We start from the raw sequence: 21,676 nt of genomic DNA on the forward strand, positions 1-21,676 counted from the left end.
TTTTCTTATTTATATGGCTTTACTTTTCTGTTGTAGTGTATCCTTTGATGACCTTACCCTTGCAAACTCTACAGGCTTGGGCAGCAGACACATAACCATGACGTCAAAGCGGACTTCACACACTGTCTTGAGCCACTTTGTGACAAACTGGGGCTTCAGTTTCTCCACCAAGCTTCCCACTTCATCATCCATCATGTATGCTGTGGAGTGGAACCACTGGAACACCATGCTGACCAGCCGTGCTAGACTCTCCGTAGGCGTGTTCTCGTTGGGGGTGCACAGGCTCACCTTTGAATCAATCAGCCAGCAGGTGATAAGAGAACGCACACATCCTTTATCTGCTTTATTGACACACACACACACACTAGACAACAGCTCATGATTAGTACACACCAGAAACCAGATGCCGAACTGACTGAGGAGTCGCTGGTCGTGCTGGTCGTCCTCCTTGTTATCAAACTCAATATTGTCCAATGAGTGGTGGGAAGCTGACAAACCCATCTGACGTCGCCGGTTCAGCTCAAACTCACGCTGCTCTGCATGAATTTCTGCTTCCTTCAGAAGACTAGTGGGACGCAAAGAGGAAGAGTTAAATTAACTCTCCTATTATCCTCAAATATGATGTATCAACTCAAAAGTATCAATTCTGTCCCTGCAGGTGTAGGGATGTAAGGAGGTCACATATGGGTCGCACAGACAAGTTTTACACAGCTAAAACAGCTTGGGGTCAAATTGACCCCAGAGGAACACCTATGCGTGCAACATGTGTTCAGCACATTGAAATAATGTCATTGTGATCATTTTAATCAATTGTACACATCAAATTAGGAAAATTCATGAAATATAAAGCGAAATGGTATGGTAAACATTGAATAGGGTCAAATTGACCCCAGAGGAAGACCAATGTGTGCAATATGTGTTGAGCACATTGAAAAAACATAATTATGATAAATTTATGCTTAATCAACTGTACCCATCAAATTAGGAAAATACTTTAAATATAAAGCAAAATGGTTTGGTTAAAACTGAATGGGGTCAAATTGACCCCAGAGGAACCCCAGTGCGTGCAGTATATGTTCAGCACATTACAAAAATTGAGCTGGATATGAACATGGATAATTAAAGGCGCAATTGTAATTCTAAAAAGTAATTGACCCCAACCCTGGGGCAGGTGCTTGAGATAATCAGAGGTGTATTCACTGTGTTTCATTGTTACATGCGTGATGTGAAGACAGTGAACGCACCTTATAACAGCCTCCACCGTGCACACCAGCTCCTCTGCTCCACACTCCCGAGTGTTGATAGGAGGGGGCGAGGTCTGGTACAGATGGGTCTCCGCCGCAGCCCCCACCTCGCTACTGTGGTGGTTGACATGGCAACGCTTGCAGTAGCGGACAGGCCGGTTGCCATGGCGCCCGCAGCAGCCAGCTGAGAAGCAGGTGACCACGGCCCTCCTAACATGAGAGCTACAGTTCTACAGCAGCAAGCCAAAAGAAGAGGAGGAGGAGAAGGAGTTTGGATAGCAATAATGGGCGTTAAGAAACATGCATGAGATCAGCCTTAAATGCAGGCAATCATGACTCAAAAACCCAAATCTCACCATGTCCCATGGCATTGTGCAAGTGACGTGTGAATCTGTCTAAATTTTCAGCATCAAAAACAGTCTTCACATGCCCCGATGGTGTCTCGGGTTTCTAAAAATAAAAAGCATGGCACCAGAGAGACGTCCTAATCTGATCAGCCTCTAATCTTGTGCCATTAGAGGGATGCATTGCTCCCAATCAAATTAAGATCTGTCCTCTGATGATGGATTTCGACAAAATCGCTGCTGAACTGGCTGGGGCTCTGTCTTGGTCATACTTTCTTGTTAATTTATGTGCTTGAGTTTAATTTCATTTAAAGGAAAGAGCTGCTCCGTGTATTTTAAAGGTGACTGTTTCAAAGCGATGGTGGTGGATTATGCACTGCCTGGGAGGACAAGCAAGGACAGAGGCCACCTGCTTCTGCAGATGATTATGATGATGGGCGCCTCCTCCTCCGCCTGACGGGAATACCTGAGATCATCACGCAGGCACTTTTCCAGCGTCTCCCTGGAAACCAGTAAGGAGCACTTGTGCCCTTGGCACTGCATTCAGCAAACAGCAAACAATCACCATGAACCCCCAGCATCCGCTTGTTTTGTAACGTTTTGGCCTTTACTGAGATGATCCAGTGAAATGACTCAGTGACAGAAAATATTCCAGCTTCATGATAATAAACAAAAAAGACTAATAAATTTAAGATATAAAGTTTTGTCCCAAAACATAAAAATGGAAAATGGTTTTCACAAGGCCAGAGAGTGTTTCTGATAAAACGTGTCACTAAAAACAAGGAGACAGCAACGTTTATATCCAGTCATGACTGGATATGTTAAAACAGGGAAGTAAAACTCATTTTAGTTCAGGGGCCAAATACGGAGCAGTTAGAGCTTAAGAGGGCGGAGTCATTTTAACATTATTGTGCCTTAGTTTGCACCTCTACGTACACACAAAATACAAAATATGTTAGAAACTGACAGCATCCAAGCAATAAGTGATAGATATCAGTCCCAACAGGATCCTTGATTTTGTGACACATTTCAATTTAATGATTGACAGTGTTGTGTAATATTTGAAAGATTTTGTTGAAATTTAGATTTTTCTTTCAACAGTTCAACATTAAAAATCACTGCCATCATCCGATATAAGCACCAGGAAAACTTTGAGCCCAAGCCAATATTGCTGAGTTTCATTCACACAATGATAATTTTTTTCTGTCATTTTTACTTTCTCCTGCAGGCCGAATTAGATGCTCCAAAGGACCGGATTTGGCCCCCAGGCCTTAAGTTTCACACATGTGTTAAAACGATCCTCCACTGTTTTTAGAAATGTGGCCAAATGGCATTTTGACAGAAAAAGCTGGCTAAGGGATCTAAAAATCAGGCTGAATGTTTCACTCTAATAGAAAACAATGGGATGTTTACAGGCAAATGGAGCCGTGTGACATCATCAATCACGTGAATTTAAGACAGCATAAGACAGGCTCTAAAACAGTAAAGTAGTCCCACTTTTAAAAAAAAAGTAAATAAAACGAATATGGTGCAAAATAATGCGTTTTGTGAGGGAAAGATCTTCTAATAAGAGCATTTTAAAGGTTTTCGGTCACATTTGTAAAAACAGTGGAGGATCCCTTTAAAGGGGACATATCGTGCTATTTTTCACCCATCTCCATTTCTTCTAAGAATCCCAAAAACATAGTATTTAAGGTTTATTTTCCCAAACGTGCCTGTTTTCCAGAGTTTTAGCCTCTGAAAAGTCACTTTCTCAGCAGTTCTGAAATCGGGCTGTTTAGAGTCCTATTTATACATGTTAATGAGTGGGTGTGTCCACACTGTTGCTGTTGTTTTAACACAAAAAACTGCACATTACAGTAAAACATGGATATTTAAGTGGCTATTGTCTCAGCGCTGCTTCAATGTGTTGCAGCAGCAGTCATTTAAACTCTCACAGGAGTGTGAGGCTGCCATGTCACTTTCTTCTCCTCATCTGCTCTTCTAACTACAGGAATAGTGCATTTAAGGTGATAATCATTTGTTTTGTGCAACCGCTGCTTTTTCAGATTTTTCGATACGAGGCGATAGAGCAGTTTCGCCAATGCGCCGAACCACATATGTTGGGCTGGGAGTCGATGTCCTAATTGGGCACTTCCACTGCAAATACTGTGACGTCATTGTTCAAAATAGAACAGGTTAAAAAATATGACCAAAACCAAATATAAAGATATCAACACAGCACCAAAGAGACTAATTTCAATGTTTCTGGACTTTTAAACACATCAAATACACAACAAAGGGCATTTAAGGGCTAAAAATGTGGATTTAGCATGATAGGTCCCCTTTAAAGCATAGAGACGTAAGGAGCTCCAGATGCTTATAATGAGAAGTTCTTACCTTCTTTTGACAAATGGCGGATATCTCTGCTGCAAACAATGAACAACAATGAAAAACAACTTCCAAACAAAAGATAAAAATAAGTGTAAATAAATAAAATGTACCCTAAAGCTGCAAAAGTCAAGACTTGACCTAATGTAGTTCAACATTTCTGCAATGCTGTCAATTTTAAATGGTTCATTTAATCCTTTGATTTATGCTGAGTTGTGAAAACTACAAAAAAAGTTTCAGGTTTGTACTTGCTTTAGTGCTTACTTCAAAAACGTCTTTAAATGAGAATGCTCACCTTGAGGCAGGAGGACGTCAACAAGCCATTCAGCGTGATCTCTGTAAAAGTCAAGGACATGTTTGATCAAGGATCAATCAGAGCGCATGTTACTCTAAACGCAAAATATTTTAGCTCATGAATTACCTCAAAATACATAGAAAACCATAGAACACTTCACTAAACATCTTCTGTATCAACTTATCCAACAGAAAGAAATCAGAAGCACCAAAACTTTGACACTTGGACTATTGAGAAGCTCCTGCGTATTTCAAACGTAACCTGAAAAGTGAGTCTTTTCTGGAAAACATGCAAACCCTAGTGCAAGAACTCATCCAACTTTTTGCTAATCCCTATTAATAAACCCTCTAAAACTAATAAAATGATGATATCCTTCTTGCCTGAAAAGGAAAACAAGTCCATACATGTTGTGTGTGTGTGTGAGACGATGGTGTTCTCATTATCAGCAAAAAGGAATAGTGTAACCATGGAGAGGTATTTCACCCCCATGGGTGAAAATACAAATAATGAGGCAGGCTGTGAAAAAGTCAGATGATTGAAAGAGTGAGTTAGAAAGAAGATGCATTGCATACCCTGCAATCCGCTGGCTGCATTCCTCACATATATAAAGAGGAGGAGGTTTGTCTCCCAGGGCGACCGAAAGAGTGGGATCTATGCACATCTGTAAGAGGAATACAACGGCGTATGTGAACAGAAGGTTGGCATTTTAGACAAATGCAACATCTTAGGTTTTAGACTTAATTTCTGCCGTGTTATAATATCATTAGGGTGGTTTAAGATTATTGAAATGAAAAAAATGTAAAATGTTTTTTGAGATTTTTTTTTTTTTTTTGCCAACTATGATGCAAAAACATTCAACCTTAAAGATTGGTTAAGTTTATCAAAGAATGATTTTCTTTAAGATGCAGATCACTCATAATATAACATAAAGCCTCCAGTTTCTGTGAACCATAAGCAGTGAAACAATCTTTTTTGGATCGTGACCCCATTTCTGGCGAACCAATGGACTTTTTTTCATGTTTGTTATATTGTATTACAAATACAGAGTAGCCAGGATTTTTGCCAGAAAAATGACAAAATGCGCCAGCTCAGATATTTTTATACTGTATTTTATTGATTTATGTATTTATTTGTCTTCCTTTTATTTGAACTGCATTTTCTTTGAGCGAGATTTACATTTGAGAAAGTATAGAATGCAGCTGTTTAAGACTGTGCGTTGTTTTCATTGAAAAAAAGAAAAATAGTTTTTCAAAGTATTTTTCGTCATCATTTCATTATTTTGTATTAATTACTACACATTTCAAGCAACATTACACAGGGTCATGACCCCAAGGTTGAAAAACCCTGCTCAAAAAGTTATGTCACCAAACTTAAACTGATCTTCAGTCAGAAAAAATGATCAATTGCAATTCATATGACTATGAGCAATAAAGCAGGATCCTTTACAGCAGACATGCCACATGCAGCCTAATTTTGTGTGGCCCCCAAAACAGAATTGTAATTCATGAGGTTGGAAGTTATATGAAGCCCAACATAATGCATAACGCGACAGCAAAATGCACAAAATGTCAACAGAATTACACAAAATGAGATGACAAAGACACACTCAACAACCACTTAAACACAAAATAACTACAAAAACAACATATACAAAATGACTTCAAAGACACAAAATGGCAATGACGTTGCACAAAATTCCAAAAAAATACAAAAAAATAACAATAACACAAAAAATACAGCAAAAAACACACAATGACTCACAAAACACACAAAAAGGCAACACAAATATGCCATATTGACAAGAAAATAGACAAAATGAATTCAAAAATGTCTAAAAACTCAAAAGTAACAAGAAACCCACACACAAAAGCACTACACAGACAAAAGCATTTGTTTTTTCCTGTGTTAATACTCAGATTGGTCGTCCTTCTAAATGCTGAATGTTGATAATGTGGCCCTCGGAGCAGACAATCACATTATTGTGGCCCCTGCTGTGATAGAAGTTGCCCTTCTCTGCTTTACAACCTTATGATCCTTTGAGATTTTTCTGGCTGGAGTTATATTATTTCTCCGAGCAATGTTGGTATTTTGAAGACTTGGTTTACTATATTTAAATAATGTCATGTGTTGTCATGATAAATCTTGTTCAACGTCCAGCATTTTTTAGGGAAAGTCAGTTACAGTTACAGTAAGAACATGGCACTGACACAAGGCATTGACATCAAATTATTACATTTGTGCTTTTCCTTTATTTCCCTGTATTTAAAGGGGTTTGGTGTTTTCCCTGCATCCCTGTGATGAAAAACGATCCGATGGTTCACCTGTCTCACTCTACAAATCACAGCCTCATCTTTCCACTGTATGGATGGTTGCCTGCATATGTTGCTTCATCTTCTTACACCCGAGGACTGTCCCAGTCCTCATGGCCTCAGCCTTCATGGTGGACTGTAATTTACTGTGCTCACTTTATGCCACATTGTGTGCAAGGGCAGCAAAGGGTCAATGCTTCCAATTAATGGCCCCTCCCCCCCTTTACTGCTCCAGGTAATTGAAATCCAGATCTTTTTTTTTCCTGCCCCTGTTTCTGCTCCATTTGTTATTTTCCCCCACAGCGCAGGTACAGCAGGTGATGCGGATAGAGCACCAATAACTTGTGATGTTAAGTACACAGATGATGTCATCACTCTGTGCACACAGTTAAAGCAGCATGCACTGGTTTATTTACTGCAGGCTCATAAAAGTAAACACACATGTGGTTGAGTTAAGCCACATGTACTCCCAGTGAACATGTCAAGAGAAGAAGAAAAAAAAAAATCAGATTTAGAGCACTTTGCCATAGGCTTGCACACTTCATGAATTTTTACCAACTGTATTCACCTTGACAGCAGGTTTATTGATGGCATTGTGACATTCGATATGTTGACAGTGGATGGGATTCCAGGCTGAACCAGAAAATGCATGAGAAGAGGGAAGAAAAGCAAAGAGTCAGGGTAAAGCTGAAGGATTGGTTTAAAATCTAAAAAACAAAGCAGAAGTGATGTGGAAATGCTCTGACCTGTGTACTGCAGCCCTCTGTATTCACTGATGGCCCCTGGGGGCTTAAGGTTAGGCCAGTAATGGAACAGCATCTGTACAGCTGGAGGTTTGACTTGGGATGGGCCATAGGATATGACATAAAGAAGGTCCTGCATACAATAAGACATCAATCGTTACGTTCTATAATAGCTATATAGAAAAAAGGAAAATAAGCTTTTTTAAGAAATACTTTTTTACAGTGTCATTTATGTAGCAAAGGCTTATTTTTTATTGTATAAAAAATATTTGAACATTAAAATCACACTTGTTTTCACTGTCTTTGCAATTTGCGTCAACTGAAGACAAATTCGGTGACACTTTACTTGAAGTTTTATACATAAGGTTGACATAATAATAATAATTATCATTCACACCAGTCACTCACACAGTCATACCGGTGGTGGTAAGCTACAATGTAGCCACAGCTGCCCTAGGGCAGACTGACAGAGGTGTGGCTGCTATTTCGCGCCTACGGCCCCTCTGACCACCACCAACATTCATGCACAATTCATACTCACTCATACAAGGCAATGTGGGTAAAGTGCCTTGCCCAAGGACACAACGACAATGACTCGGTTAGAGCGGGATTTGAACCCCCAACCCTTCGGTTACTGGACATCCCACTCTTCCACTGAGCCAGATAATGACATTATGCTGTCATTAAGTGTCGTTGGCTAAATGATGACACCTTTAGAGCTATGTTGGCATTTCTTGGGTTAGGTGGAGGGATCTAGCAAGGTTAGGTTGGGTTAGGGGTTCAGATAACGAACAATACTTAGTGACAGCCTTCATGACACCTTATTCATGCTAATGACAGGTGTCATGTATTAATGATAACAATGTAATGTTAGCCTTTATGTAAGAACTTCAAGTAAAGTGTTATCCAAAATTCCAAGTCTTCTTGTGCAGGAGCTAATCACATCTTCCTGTGTCATGAGGTAGCAGTTAGTGAGTGTCAAATCAGCAAGAAGGTCAGTTCTTTTCCAAGTCGACTAGTTATTTAAGCTATTTTGTGACGTCATGGTGTTGAATTTATTTGTTAGTTCCTGTAAAGCTGTATGCAGGGCTTTTGTTTTGAAAGGCTAGAAGTTGACCATCAAGAGAGTTGAGAGACCAGTTTTTGTATGTTATTGATTCACCACACAGGAAGCTGCAATCATGATCAGGAAGTAGCAGCCATGCAACAAGGTGGACAGTTCTGATTTCCTTTTACTTAATGCGTTGGACGCTATCACAATCGCTTACTAATGTACTAATCAGTCTGACATCAATATGAGTATGTAGTGCGTTCATATTAGATAGTATGGAAAGATTGAGTATGCGAGAAATACACTGCTCTATACTATATCGGGACATTTCTGAAGTTTGCACGGTGGGCACACTAGTCATACTCAACCGCCCCGTGATGCGTTATGAACGGAACGTAAAATCGTCCCTTTCAAAACACAAGCATCTCTTTTTGTCTACCATCAGTTTTTTAACGCTTATGTAAATAGGGCTTTTGTTTTGAAGTTAACCGGAAGTTTATTCAGTGGCCCAATGGAGGGTCTTTGAAAATCTCAGAAATATTGGAATGAAATGTGTTTGCCACGAGTTTGATGGATCAAATCACCACTTTCTCACTTAAAATCCTTTCAGAATGTTCAAAGGTGGAGAATCAACAGAGATATTTAGCCTCAGTGTGATTCAGGCTTTTGTCGTAGGTTCGAAATGCATTTTGGGAAACTTGGAAATATACTTCTAGAGGAACGGTCATCATCTTAATCATTCAAATAGTATATAGTAGACAGTATATATGAGTGTGTAGTGTGTAGAACGTTAGTATGCGATTTCAGTACACAGTCTTGGAGTTTTCATGTCCTGTTGACATAGAAACTGGGAAGTTAATCATTAGAATGACACATTTTCAGTTCCATCCCTTGTGTTGTTCCGGTTGATATTTAAAAAGCGAGTACCTTCCACACTTCTTGTTTGTGCTTCATTAAACACTCCAATAATTGACAGTGATAAACTAGAAAAAAAAAAGAAAAAAGTGAGTTTAGATCAGAGAAAATTCAACAGAAAACAATGGAATATTGGCTTGAAAAGCAGGCAATACTAAGCTATACCTGGATTTGAGGTGTATTGCATTGCGATCATGAGCATAGATGAGGCAGACAAATTGACATAAGCTGGGACTCCGCCTTCTTTCCGAGTGGAGCCCACTAAACACAGGAGAAACAGACAAGGATAAGCACCTAAGATGTCACTTTGGGTCACATACACTCCAGTTCAGTTTTGATTTCTTATTATTAGGAGTTTTTTCCATTAAATAGCCTGAGTTTATACAGGTAACTAATGTCCCAACATGACTTTTGATAAGACATACTTACGTATAGCCATGGGGAGAAAAGAGGTGCTGAGGTACTCAATGACGTCTTTGTGGAGGAAAGGGGGAAATGTGGCTAAAGTGGAGATCATAGTATAGGGCAAAGTGCTGAGAATATCATCACTGAGAAAGGGCAGGAGGCAAGTTGTTGTATAAAATATGGACTGGCCCAGATCTGATAAGAAAGGGAGAAGGCAAAAAAAGACAGAGAGATACACAGACACTCATTCAATCAACAGCACCTATATTATTCACATACCGTATGCAGCCACAGATGTCTAAGATAAATACTATTACAGGTTTCAAACAGGATAACAGTGAGAAAAGACAAAGATTCAAAATTAAGCTACTTGGAAAGACAGAGAGCATTCTCTTTAAAAGCCACAGCAGTAAAGCTTGCCCTCAGTGTGAGTAGAGCAGTCTCAAAGATGGTTTTTCATGCTTTTTTTTTTTTTTGCTTTTCTAAACAACGGTCAAATATTCATGACAAATAAGAGCACCGACTGTGAAGCAGCCGAGGCGCTATAAACCAGTGGTTCTCAACCTTTTCAGCCCACGACCCCTAAAATAAGGTGCCAGAGTTTGTCTCTGAAGGTGGTTGAACACAGACATGAATATTGACGAACAGACATGGCCATCTATAAGGGGGAATAATGGGGAGAGCAATCATATTTATTTATTTATCTGAATAATATCCACTGTTATCCAGGAAGTTTATTATTATTTGATCCATAGTATATAGTCATCTATATACTATAAAATGGGTTAATGGTTACCAAAAAAGGTGGAAAAGGGAGTGAAATTGGATTTTAAGAAAAAAACAATATTGGGTCAATTAGAAGAACAATTAGTTTAAACTGGCAAATAATAAAAAATAAGCATAAAATATATTAAAAGGCTCAATAATGGGTCATCATATGCAGTTTTAGATGGGAAAAGTGGTGGAGAGGTCCTATAAGTGCCGAAAATGTCTTGAAAGTGGAACATTTTGGAGAAAAGGCATTAGCATTTGATGGAGAAGTGGCAGAAGTGGGAGTAATGTAGCAAAAAAGCATTAAAAGGAGCCAAAACATGGCAAGAAAAAGTGATGAAAATAGGTTAAAAAAAAATATGGCAAGTTTGGTGTAGTTGCAGAAAAAGGGAAAAAATAACCAAACATGGGCTCAAATATTTAGTTTCATGAAGGTATCTGGCGACCTAAAGAAAGCTTGACCCCAAGGTTGAGAACCCCTGCTATAAACAACAGTGTAGGTTAATTTCACATTCAGTAGTATCCTAAATATTTGAAATTGAAAAAATAATAAAACATTTTAATTGACATTATTAACACATGTGAAGTGAGTGAAACACTTCTCCCGCTTGGGGTATAACAAACATGCAGTCAGATACACAGAAGAGAAGGCCTATGTCTGTTGTATCCAATGGCTTATGAACGATTAAGTTGACGGGATTCCAGCGTGCTCCCAATCACCCCCATGCATCCCCTCAAGATCCTCTGCGGGACTTTTCTCTTCTCCCGTTACAAAAAAGAGGCCAAAAAGCAGCAGTGGCTTCATGCAGGCCATGGCGGCTCGGGGATGATGATGACAAACAGTGGTGCACTGGGGCCTTGACTCACCATGCTGACCGTGCTGCAGCAGGGGCACCAGGTCAAGCAGGGTCACGAGGGTCACATAGAGGCCCTGATAGTCCAGAGAGGGGTACTCTGAGAGCTGAGCGTCCCGACTCTGCTGCCCCTGCCCCCCGCGGTCTGACGGGGCATCGCGCAGAACGCTGTAAAGGAGGGAGCGAGTAACTGTAGGGTTGATGGAACTGACTTGTGGTCTTAGAGATGGGGTGAGTGGGAATGGCACAGGAAAAAGACACATGGTCATGGGCACGGCCAAATTGGAAGCTTCCTGGTTCTCCTTCCTGCCTGTGCGGGACAGAATGCTGCTCCGGGGGCGGGAGGGGGGGATGGGGAAGGGGAGGGTTGGGTAGGAGAGGGGAACAAGGGAAAAAAAGAGACAACAAAGACACAAAAAAACAGCACATTACATTGAAATGGCACTACAGAGACAGCGTAAATAGAAAAAAAACAAACCCAGATAAACCCCACATAGGATGCAGTGTCTCACTATTTGGACCGTATCACTGAAGGCACGGGTAATTTTCTCCTTTTGCTTTGTCTATTCGGAGTGGCTTTTTTCGTTTCAATTCAGCACATTTTTTGTCTGCCTTCGCACTTGGAAAACGTAAAAAAGAAAAAACATGACCACAAACTGCAATGATCACTGCATCTCATGCGTATCTGGTGACAAGGAGCAAAAATATAAAAAATGGCATGTTTTCAGTGGCAACCCCATACTTCTCCAAAAAAAAAAAAAAAAAAAAAAAAAAGAGACAGCACAATTATAACCGTCCCTCAATGGCTGCCATTTTCCAATCAGCAAGGTGGGTTGGCTACCATGCAGAAAGGCCAATGAGTCGTGGAGTTCATCTTTTATTAAAAACAAAAAAATAATAAAATAAATTTCCTTGTCTTTATTGGGGGGTATTGAGGATGGGAGTGACACTAAGTTGGTTCGGGGAAAATACAGAGGTGACACTTCTGAAACATGCTTCAGCCAGTAATAAACATGTGTGTGAGTTTAGATCAAACGCTCCTCGGTCACAGCACATGTTTATTGCACTAGAGAAATAATGTCCGTATGCATACGTTATGATACTTCACCAGTATCATCAGGAGAAATAATGAGATCCAACAGGCATATGGATTCAAGGTATCTAAAATAAATGTAACGACTAATCTACAGTCGAGGAGAAACTATAATGACAAAGGAATAGGTTGTATCAGGGGACAGATGACTGGTAGCATTAATGTTTGTGAGCTAATGCAGGATGGACAATTGTGTTTGCTGTCGCCTGGGGGGTGGTGGGGGGGAGGTGGTGGACATTTTAAATTCTTAGGAAAAGGGGGGGAAAACAAAAAGCAAAAAACTTGTTGGGTTGAGTGTGGAGCATCTAGGGTAGAGGAGGGAGGAGGGGGGGCCAGAGAGCATTGCTCTTTTTTTTTTTTTTTTCTTTTCCTGCACATTACTAAAGAGCTAAGCTGTGCTATCAGGCAAATGATTTGGGATTTATCATCATAGAGGCCAGATTATTAATGCTGATGTATTGCTTTTTTTTGTTGCTTCTCAAAAGTCACTCAAAAAGGTGGAATTACAGCATTATCAGCAAGTGAGAAAGGGGATCATCTTTTTATAACAACCTGTCAAACATACTACATATCAAATGCACAATGTTGACTTTTCATATTAGAAGCAGAAAGTATCATTATTACATGACTGATCCCCTCAAAGTGATACTCTGCAAGATTTTGGTCAGAACATACAGTATTATCCAATGTTTGTACAATATGTGGCCTAAAATCTTTGAAATGTACTTATTAGAAGATCTATGCCTAACAAAACACATTATTTTGCACGATATTTGTTTTTATTAACTTTTAGAAAAGAGGCTACTTTACCATTTTAAAACCTGTACTCCGCCATCTTGAAAATCACGTGATAGATGATGTCACAGCCCCGATTGCCTGTAAACATCCCATTGTTTTATATTGTAGTGAATCATTTGGCCTGCTTTTTAGATCATTTAGCAGATTTTATGTTGAAAAACGAGTAATTTTGACATTATTGCACCCTAGTTCGCAATACAAAATATGTAAGAAACTGACAAATATTTTAGCAGTAAGTGACAGATATCAGTCCCTACAGGATCTTCACTTTACATTTCCTAGATTTTGTGACCAATTTCTATTTAATTAAGGGAAATGTTATGCAATATTTTGAGGATAATTGTTTTTGCAACAGTCTTACGCTAAAAATGACTGTAATCATGCAAATATAAGCACCAGGAGTATTGAGTTTCATTTCAACAATGATTATTTTTTTCTCTGTAATTTTTACTTTCTCCTTTGGGCCAGATTGGATGCTCCAAAGGGCCGGATTTGGACCCCGGGCCATGAATTTGACAGCTCTAAATAATCAGGAAAGCTAAAGATGCCGATGTAAACCTTTTTGGTTTACCGAAAGCGGATAGAAACGGGTGGTTGACATTGAAGCAGAGAAAAAGAGCTCAGTGCGCTGACACGCTCTGGTGGCTGAAGTTAGCGAGTAATCGCGGACTATTGAAGATGCACAAACACTGAGGATATAACTCTTTTGGGTGGGAGTATGGGAATATGGTGCAAAATAAAGCATTTTGTTAGGCGTAGATTTTAATCTAATAAGGACATTTCAAAGATTTTAGGCCACATTTGTAAAAACAGTGGAAGATCCATTTAAGCCTATTTTCACAAATGCGCTGACTGCGTCCCAGAGTATGACTTTTTCACTGCCCATAATATCTCATATAGAAAAAAACATCATCAATTGGAACAATGAACATTGACACATACAGACACAGTCACACGTATACACTGAACGCAAAGACGCACACAACACACACACACACACACACAAATGCGCGCACGTATACACACAAACGGCACATAAAGTTACATATACGACACATAAAACACATGTAGAAATGCACTGGAACAAAACACATGACGTACGTTAGCTGTCACACCCTGTTCTGTGATTGAAATATAGGCTGTGTGTGTATCAGTGAGCATCGTCCTCATACAGAATCAGTCTAACAAGTGTAGTCTACACTCATTCCTATTAGTGATACAGTGTGGGAAGCTGTCAGATGCAGAGAAGCTAGTGGTTATCTGTGCTGCTAAGCCTTTACACTATGCTAATCAGCTATCCACTGCCTTTAGTTTTCCATTTTAGATACATGACACACTCCTGATCCACTTTCTAGGATCAACACTCCCACAATCCCTGCTCTTTCCTTCTTTTTCACACTCTTCTGTTCTTTTCACCTCAGGCGACAAAAGGAACAGGTGTTAAGATGATCCCAGAGTCCCCCTCTGATAAAAAAAAACCTGACTCGACCAGAGTCGGATGCTACAATCTGCAGCGTATCTCAGTATCGAGGAACTATTAGCGGTGGCATTATGCCGAGTGATTTCTTTTTCACTCTAATGATGCAGCACCTCGGGGGAAAAAAAATCCTCACTTGAGCTAACACCCCACTCAGTGAAAAGAAATCTCCGCCATGAGAGGCCATGTTTGAAACTGTGCAACGAAAGGATGCTAGGGAGCCCTTTAGTCAGGATTCTCTGTGAGCATCTCACTCTGTGCTGGACTAATCCTTACGAGGCTGAGAAATAAAATTCTGAATTTAGGCCAGCTGCCAATCTGAAACAGGTTGCACCGTGAGCTGATAATGACATTAAAAGTAGGACATACAAGTTTCCTTATTCCCACTCTCTTTGAACTCAGCTAATAAGAGAAGACGGGGAGATGTTTCCTTTTAATTTAGTCAGTGGCAGGGTTGGGGTCAATTATAATTGTAAACTGCGTAACTGGTAATTATTTTTTTAAATCTGTTGTAATGAAATTGTAATTGAGTTTAGGTAAGTGACTTTGTAATTCTAATTGCCATGAAATATTTTATAAAATTGTCAATTGTAATTTAATGCAAAACGGGGGGAAGGGGGGAGGGGACCATGTTACAGTTCTATGTACAGTTATTGTTAACTACATATATGTAGTTAACAATTATTAAAACACGCTTCATATCAAGCTTTTACACATTTCCCCTGAAATATTAAATCCTATATTTTATTGATTAGGAAGCTTGACAAGGTAACCATTAGATAGGAAAGAAATTAGATGATAGTTATTTGTTTTAGTGTATTTTCCAATTTAGGACCCGTTATCATAAGACGAAGGTTAACTCTTATTATGTTATTTATTTCAGGCTCAGTAATTTTAATTAACTGTAAATTAACTTTAGTAATTAAGAACGTAATTTTACTTGACTTTCTGGGAATAAAAAATAATTGTAATTGGAAAAATGCTGGTAACTGTAATCGTAATTGAATTGTAATTGAACATAGGTTATTGAAAATGTAACTAACTGAAAAATGTAATTGACCCCAATCCTGGTCAGTGGTCTCACTGCTAATATTAGATTCCTACAAAAATGCAAAATGGCCGACTACTTGACCTGTGCTGGAGAAGGGAAATAACATGTTGTTCCTTTCTCAGGCTTTCACAGCACCCGTGGGAGCGGGTTGACCCTAGAACTGCCGTAGCTGGAGGAACTGCCCCCCCTCAATCCCTCAGGCGACTGCTCTGGGAAGGACACTCCAGACCGCCCCAGGGAAAGGTTTATCTAACAACGACCACTGAATCAATAAACACCACAGAGTTGTCTATCTCAGCGGCTCCACGGGAACAAGCACCATAACTCTGGAGCTCCAGTCTATACTGCATCTTCTATCCCTGTTTTATTTTTTCCTTTATATATATATATATATATATAGATTAGAGGTGGGACTCTAATTAGAGACTTTGTAACTAATTAATCTCGATTAATCAAATGTAATCGTCTAACAATGTATAACACGAGAAGCAACGTTTTCCAATTTAAATGGATTTTGGTGTATGGCTGAATCAATGAAAACAATAAATGAGCTCAAACAACTAAATTGTGTTTATAATTTTTCATCATTGAGTGCTAACATAATGTGTAATATGAATAAAGAATATTATGGTTGCATTGTTCACAAACGTCAATTTGAGTAAGCCATATTCATGCTTTTTCCAGATTTTTTTGTAAACTTCCTAAAACAAATGTTTTGGGTATTAAAATAAAAACAATCCAGAGAATTGGAAATAGTGCAAAATAGTTAGAATATCTGTTGCGCATGAAATAAACAAACCAACTGGTGAAGCTGATACATTTTGTTTTATATTGTCTTTCTACATAGCAGTTCATAAGTTGGGTATAGATAACGATATCTGTAGCACTGCTTCTAGCCACGCCCACATCCTCTGCCACCGAGAGTGGTCGACTGTCCACCACAATCATTAATCCACTGACTTTGTTCATTTGTCTCTCATGGATTATTCATTTTGGCTCTGAACCCTGTCATCTTGTTCAGTGTGGATTGGAGACACACCGTCTTGCTCGGACAAGGACCGTTGTTCGAGCTAGCTGCTACATGTTTAGCATTAAAGGTGCAGTCCTTAACTCTTATAAAGTGACTTTTTGTCATGTTTGCTAACGCTGTCATTATGTAAAGACAGCGACTGAGCAAAAAGAATCAATCAGAGCCAGGATTGTGTTTCATGAACAGCCTCACAGCTGTCAATCACAGCTCTCCCTGCCCCCTTCCTAGCAAGGTAGTGGCAGGAGCGTCGTTTAAAAAATAAAAATAAAAATCACAGTGTATGGAGTGTTGTAGTCTGTGCATCAGTATTATGGGTATACCGGGAACTTGTGCTATAAGAAAGGTACCGCGCTGTTTGGAGTGGAAAACAAAAGTGATTAACTGCATTTTGTTTGTGCGAGTTATTTTTCTGTAATTTATTTATTGCAATTAAGGTGATTTAAAGTACTGTTTGGGAGTGCAAAAAAGGCAATTTACTGCATTATTTTTCTTGTGAGTAAATTTTTCTGTAAGTATTAATCGCAATTAACGCGATAAAGTCCCAACCCTAACATATATATCTATATATATATATTAGCAGCTATATTTCCTTTAAGTTGTCTCTCTGTGTTTCCTTTCATCAAGTGTGTCAGTACAGCTTACAAGTGATTAATCTAATCTGATTCCTAATTAAGAAGGCTGAATATCAAACACTGTACAATCTGTTACGTCACCTGACGGCTCCGGAGCAGGATACTTACCTGAGCAGCGTTTGCGAAAAGTATTTCAGTGTGTTTGCAATGTCTGTTCCCGAGGGCACAGGGTAAATATTGTGTTGCACACGGTTGTGATACTCTTGCAAGTATCGTATCTTAGAAGCAACTAGACAAAATAAAGAGAGAGAGCGAAAAGCAATATCAACACCAGTTGGATAACCATGATTCTAAGAGGTTAACCGATTGTTTTATCACATGATTGTTTATTTTCATAGCTCGCTTCTGATCTTGTGCACAGATGCTCCAATTATTAAGTTAAGCACATAGTCTGTGTTCCCATGGCTCTCTGGCCTGCTCCAGGTGACCTTTTCCATATAGCAGAGAGGTCACAGGAAGCCCTGGAGGAGGTGCTAACCTATTGCTTACAGAAACAGCTCATGTACAAAAGGTGGCCAGTTCAAGCCCCAAGACAAGATGAGGGAGGGCTTACTCGTTCCTAAACAAACCCCTCTGAGAACGTGATGGATCCTTGGGGTCTTTTGTGTCTTTGGTTGGATAAAACCAGTATAAGAAACCTTGTGGACCCAGTGACTAACCCCACTACAAAATAATTACTGCGGGGTTTGCAGAACACCCATGTCTCTCCTTTACCGTGTTGAAACATACGCAACAAATGATGAAGAGATTTTCTATGCACATTTAATGTTGGCCCATGAGCAAGGCACTTAACCCCTAATGCTACACTGTGGCTGCCCACTGCTCATTCGGAGACGAGTTAAATACAGGGAACAAATTCCATGTACAGTATGTACCTATACATATTCAACTCAATTCAATTATTTATCAGAATCAGAATCAGAATCAGAATCAACTTTATTGGCCAGGGGTGAATGAATACACACGAGGAATTTCTTTTGGTGACCTGTGCTCTCTCAGGTAGTATAACATTAAATAATAACAATCAACTAGAATAAAGAAAAATAAGAAAATAAAGAAAAATAAATGAAAAAAGAAGTATAAACATAAATATAAGAGTAGTTAGACTAATATGTGCAAACTAAATAAAAATAACAAGATAATAATAATAGTAATAATAATAATAATAATAATAATAATAATAATAATAATGAAATAAAATAAGAATACAATAATAATAATAATAAGATAATAGTGCAGTAGTGCATTGATGAGTAGTGCAAATAGGTGAACATTTAAATGAAAAAATTATATTGCGCAACTTACAACAATAGTCATGTCATAGCACTTTGAAAAATATGAAATTACCAAGCAAAAACCCAACAAATCCACAAAAAACGTATATGTGGTAAGGTAATATTTTCACCTGCGTTTATTTTTGTTTCTCCGTTAGCAGGATTACGTCAAAAGTGCTTCCTGGATTATGACAAAATTTTAACGTACAAGATAGATCTTGTACCATGGAAGACTATTCATTTTTGGATGGGATCCAGATCAATATACTGATTCTGGATCTGGACCCTATATCTCAGTTTGTATTTGCCTCAGTTATGTTGAGTTGGTCCTTGAAATACCCCACCAAGTTTCAGTCAGAAAAAAATGGGGGTGTCCATTAGTACTGGGCAATATATCAAGATTCAGGATATTGCCTATAATGAGATATATCTTTGTTTTTATTTATACAATCACACAGTACAAGTAACATCAAACAAGCATTTAATATTATTATCACTATTAGAGTACAGTCAAACAGTGTTCTTCTTACAATTTTTCCATATTTCTGATATTTTATTGCTTATTTGTTTTAAAATAGTTGTTGGGAGTTGCAATTTTCATTACTTCTCTGAACCCTAAATAAGTCACGTTAAGGAACTCACTCACACATGCTGTCTCTTGGAGGAGAAAAAGCCTATATAAAGTGGCAAATATTGTGCAGCTGTTTGTTAATAAATGAGCCTGGGTGGCATTTTTTTTATCAGCAATTTTAACCCTAATTTGTCTTTCTGGTAAGACTTAATATTACATATCGTCATTTTGAGAAAAAATAGCAAGATATGAGTTTTGGTCCATATCGCCCAGCCCTAGTGTCCATACATTTGGACCTAGTGTATGTTATTAATGGAGATGTAGATTTCTTCCAAGCCTTTAAAGTGTGAATGATCATGGTACTGATCCAGATAACTGCTAATATCTGGCAAAGAGGAGATTTAGCTTTTGGTGACGGTTTGCACTCTTTTTATGTTTATGTCATTCTTGACACAGCATCTACATCCACTATAAGCCTTTTCTGAACTGCAACCCAAAAATGTCAGATGTTTTCATCAAAGCTAGGCATAGGGCTGGGCGATATGGTCCAAAACTCGTATTTCTCAAATGGCGATATACAATATAAATCTTGATCATTTTAATTCAAATGAAGTCTGACCAGAGTGACAATTCAGAGTTAAAATAAGCACTTTCAGACTAATCACTTGTATTAAACATTGAATAATACCAGGAGATTAGGATGGATTCCAGGAAGGATTGGGCGATATGGTTCAAAATGCATATCTTATTATTTTTTCTCAAAATGGCGATATATAATATAAATTGCGATAATTTTAACTCAAATGAAGTCTGACCAAAAGACACTGTTTACATTTGCTGATGCAAAATGCCACACAGGCTCAGTTATTAACAAGCAGCTGCACAATATGTGCCACTTTAGGGGTTTTCTCCTCTAAGGGACACCACGTGTGAGAGAGTTCCTTAGTGTGGCTTGTTAAGGGGAAGGTCTGGTTAGGACATACTCAGTGATCCATCTAATTGTGATTTTTAATGCTGTTCTGAGAAGTAGACCAAGCGTAAAACGCTGAACGGTTATTTTTGATACAAAATAAGCTAGAAAAATGTCGATATTGGCAATATTGTAAAATTCTACGTCGCCAAAATAGAAAACTCGATATATCTTGAATCTCGATATATCTCCCAGCCCTAGCTGGACAGACAATAGGCTGAGTTCCACCTGAGGATCATCAGCACACATGATTGATTCATCTTTAGTTGCCACCATATTGTTCAGCACATAATCTGTCAGGTCGACCTTGAGACCAGCATCATTCACACCTCGCTCTTTCTCGCAGCCTTTTCCCCCAACCACATAAATACGTAGTGATGATAACACCACCATGAAGCATGAAGCATGAAGCTGTGTGGGAGCATGAGAAGCTCCAGCCATCCTCTGCAGTGATGATGTGTGTGTGTGTGTGTGTGTGGGGGGGGGGGGGTTTGGGGAGACGTGTTGCAACCTGCCTTGGCAACCGCGGTTTCAGCACCACGGTCAGCTCCCCCTGTTACCCCTTCAAATAAAAACCACATCTCCACTTTCTAAATGCGCTCCATAAAGGAAACACACACACACACACACACACACACACACACAGACACACACACACACACACACACACACACACACACAGACAAACCGAGGTGTACTTACACTGCTCTGCCTTGGTAGACATCTCGTAGACACCTGGGGGAACATTAAAGCCAGACTGACAGTGGTTTTTTGTATGGTTTTTTAGGGTTTTTCTACCCAGTGCTCCCAGGCGGTGTGGTTCCCTCTGTGGTGAAAAAGTGAATGTAGCAGCTCAGCCTCGGCTTGGTTGTACCACTGTGAACGATGGACTGACTCACACACTCAGCTTTTTTTTTTTTTTTTTTTTTAACGTCCAATCACGGGCATCACCACCAAAATAAAAATGCTCTCACTCTGCTGTTTAACTGCAGTCGTTTCATTATTGATTGATGGGGAAGACATTTGTGATACATCTGAGTTAACATACCTTTCCAAATGGACTGATCCGCCTTTGACAAATTGTCATTCAAGAAATCCAACAACCCCTCAGAGCTGAATACAGACCAAGGATATGCATGATCTAACCTAGTACCTACATTATCCACGTGTTTCAGTGTGAGGCTTGGTAATGGCTAAACGTGCAACAGATGGTTATTGTGTCATGGTAATGTGGAGGAGGAATACAGCAACTCTGTGATTTTATTTTACTTTTAACCAGATTTCCAGCAATGTTTGTAAAAAAAAAACAAAAAAAAAAAACATTGTGATAATTACTTTTCTTGTAAAGATATAATGTCAATGTTAAATTTTAATGTTAAATGTAAATCTAGATGTTAAATCTAAATCTAAATGCTAAATGTAAATCTAGATGTTAAATGCAAATCTAGATGTTCAATCTAAATCTAAATGTTAAATGCA

General features: G+C 39.0%; 1 protein-coding gene across 6 annotated transcripts in view; it reads right to left on the reverse strand.

Moving 5' to 3' along the window:
* unc79 (unc-79 homolog, NALCN channel complex subunit) overlaps window positions 1–21,358 on the reverse strand; it is a 59,206-nt gene extending 37,848 nt beyond the window's left edge. For 2 of the 6 annotated variants that reach the window (XM_028437162.1, XM_028437160.1), the window contains exons 1-14: window positions 20,900–21,357; window positions 17,491–17,611; window positions 11,315–11,628; window positions 9,701–9,871; window positions 9,437–9,532; window positions 9,284–9,339; window positions 7,309–7,438; window positions 7,131–7,195; window positions 4,826–4,914; window positions 4,254–4,294; window positions 3,968–3,996; window positions 1,245–1,474; window positions 394–565; window positions 58–288 (exon numbers count right to left, since the gene is read on the reverse strand). In XM_028437162.1, the coding sequence (XP_028292963.1) occupies window positions 58–288; window positions 394–565; window positions 1,245–1,474; window positions 3,968–3,996; window positions 4,254–4,294; window positions 4,826–4,914; window positions 7,131–7,195; window positions 7,309–7,438; window positions 9,284–9,339; window positions 9,437–9,532; window positions 9,701–9,871; window positions 11,315–11,628; window positions 17,491–17,611; window positions 20,900–20,921 (1,767 nt within the window). In that variant the 5' untranslated portion in view covers window positions 20,922–21,357. Of the gene's footprint in view, window positions 1–57; window positions 289–393; window positions 566–1,244; window positions 1,475–3,967; window positions 3,997–4,253; window positions 4,295–4,825; window positions 4,915–7,130; window positions 7,196–7,308; window positions 7,439–9,283; window positions 9,340–9,436; window positions 9,533–9,700; window positions 9,872–11,314; window positions 11,629–17,490; window positions 17,612–20,899 lie in introns of all 6 variants that reach the window. The other 4 variants (XM_028437163.1, XM_028437164.1, XM_028437161.1 and 1 more) reach the window with 4 other exon arrangements.
* Between the last annotated feature and the right edge of the window lie 318 nt (window positions 21,359–21,676).

Source organism: Gouania willdenowi, chromosome 22 (assembly GCF_900634775.1).
Source record: "Gouania willdenowi chromosome 22, fGouWil2.1, whole genome shotgun sequence".
Taxonomy (NCBI): Eukaryota; Metazoa; Chordata; class Actinopteri; order Blenniiformes; family Gobiesocidae; genus Gouania; species Gouania willdenowi.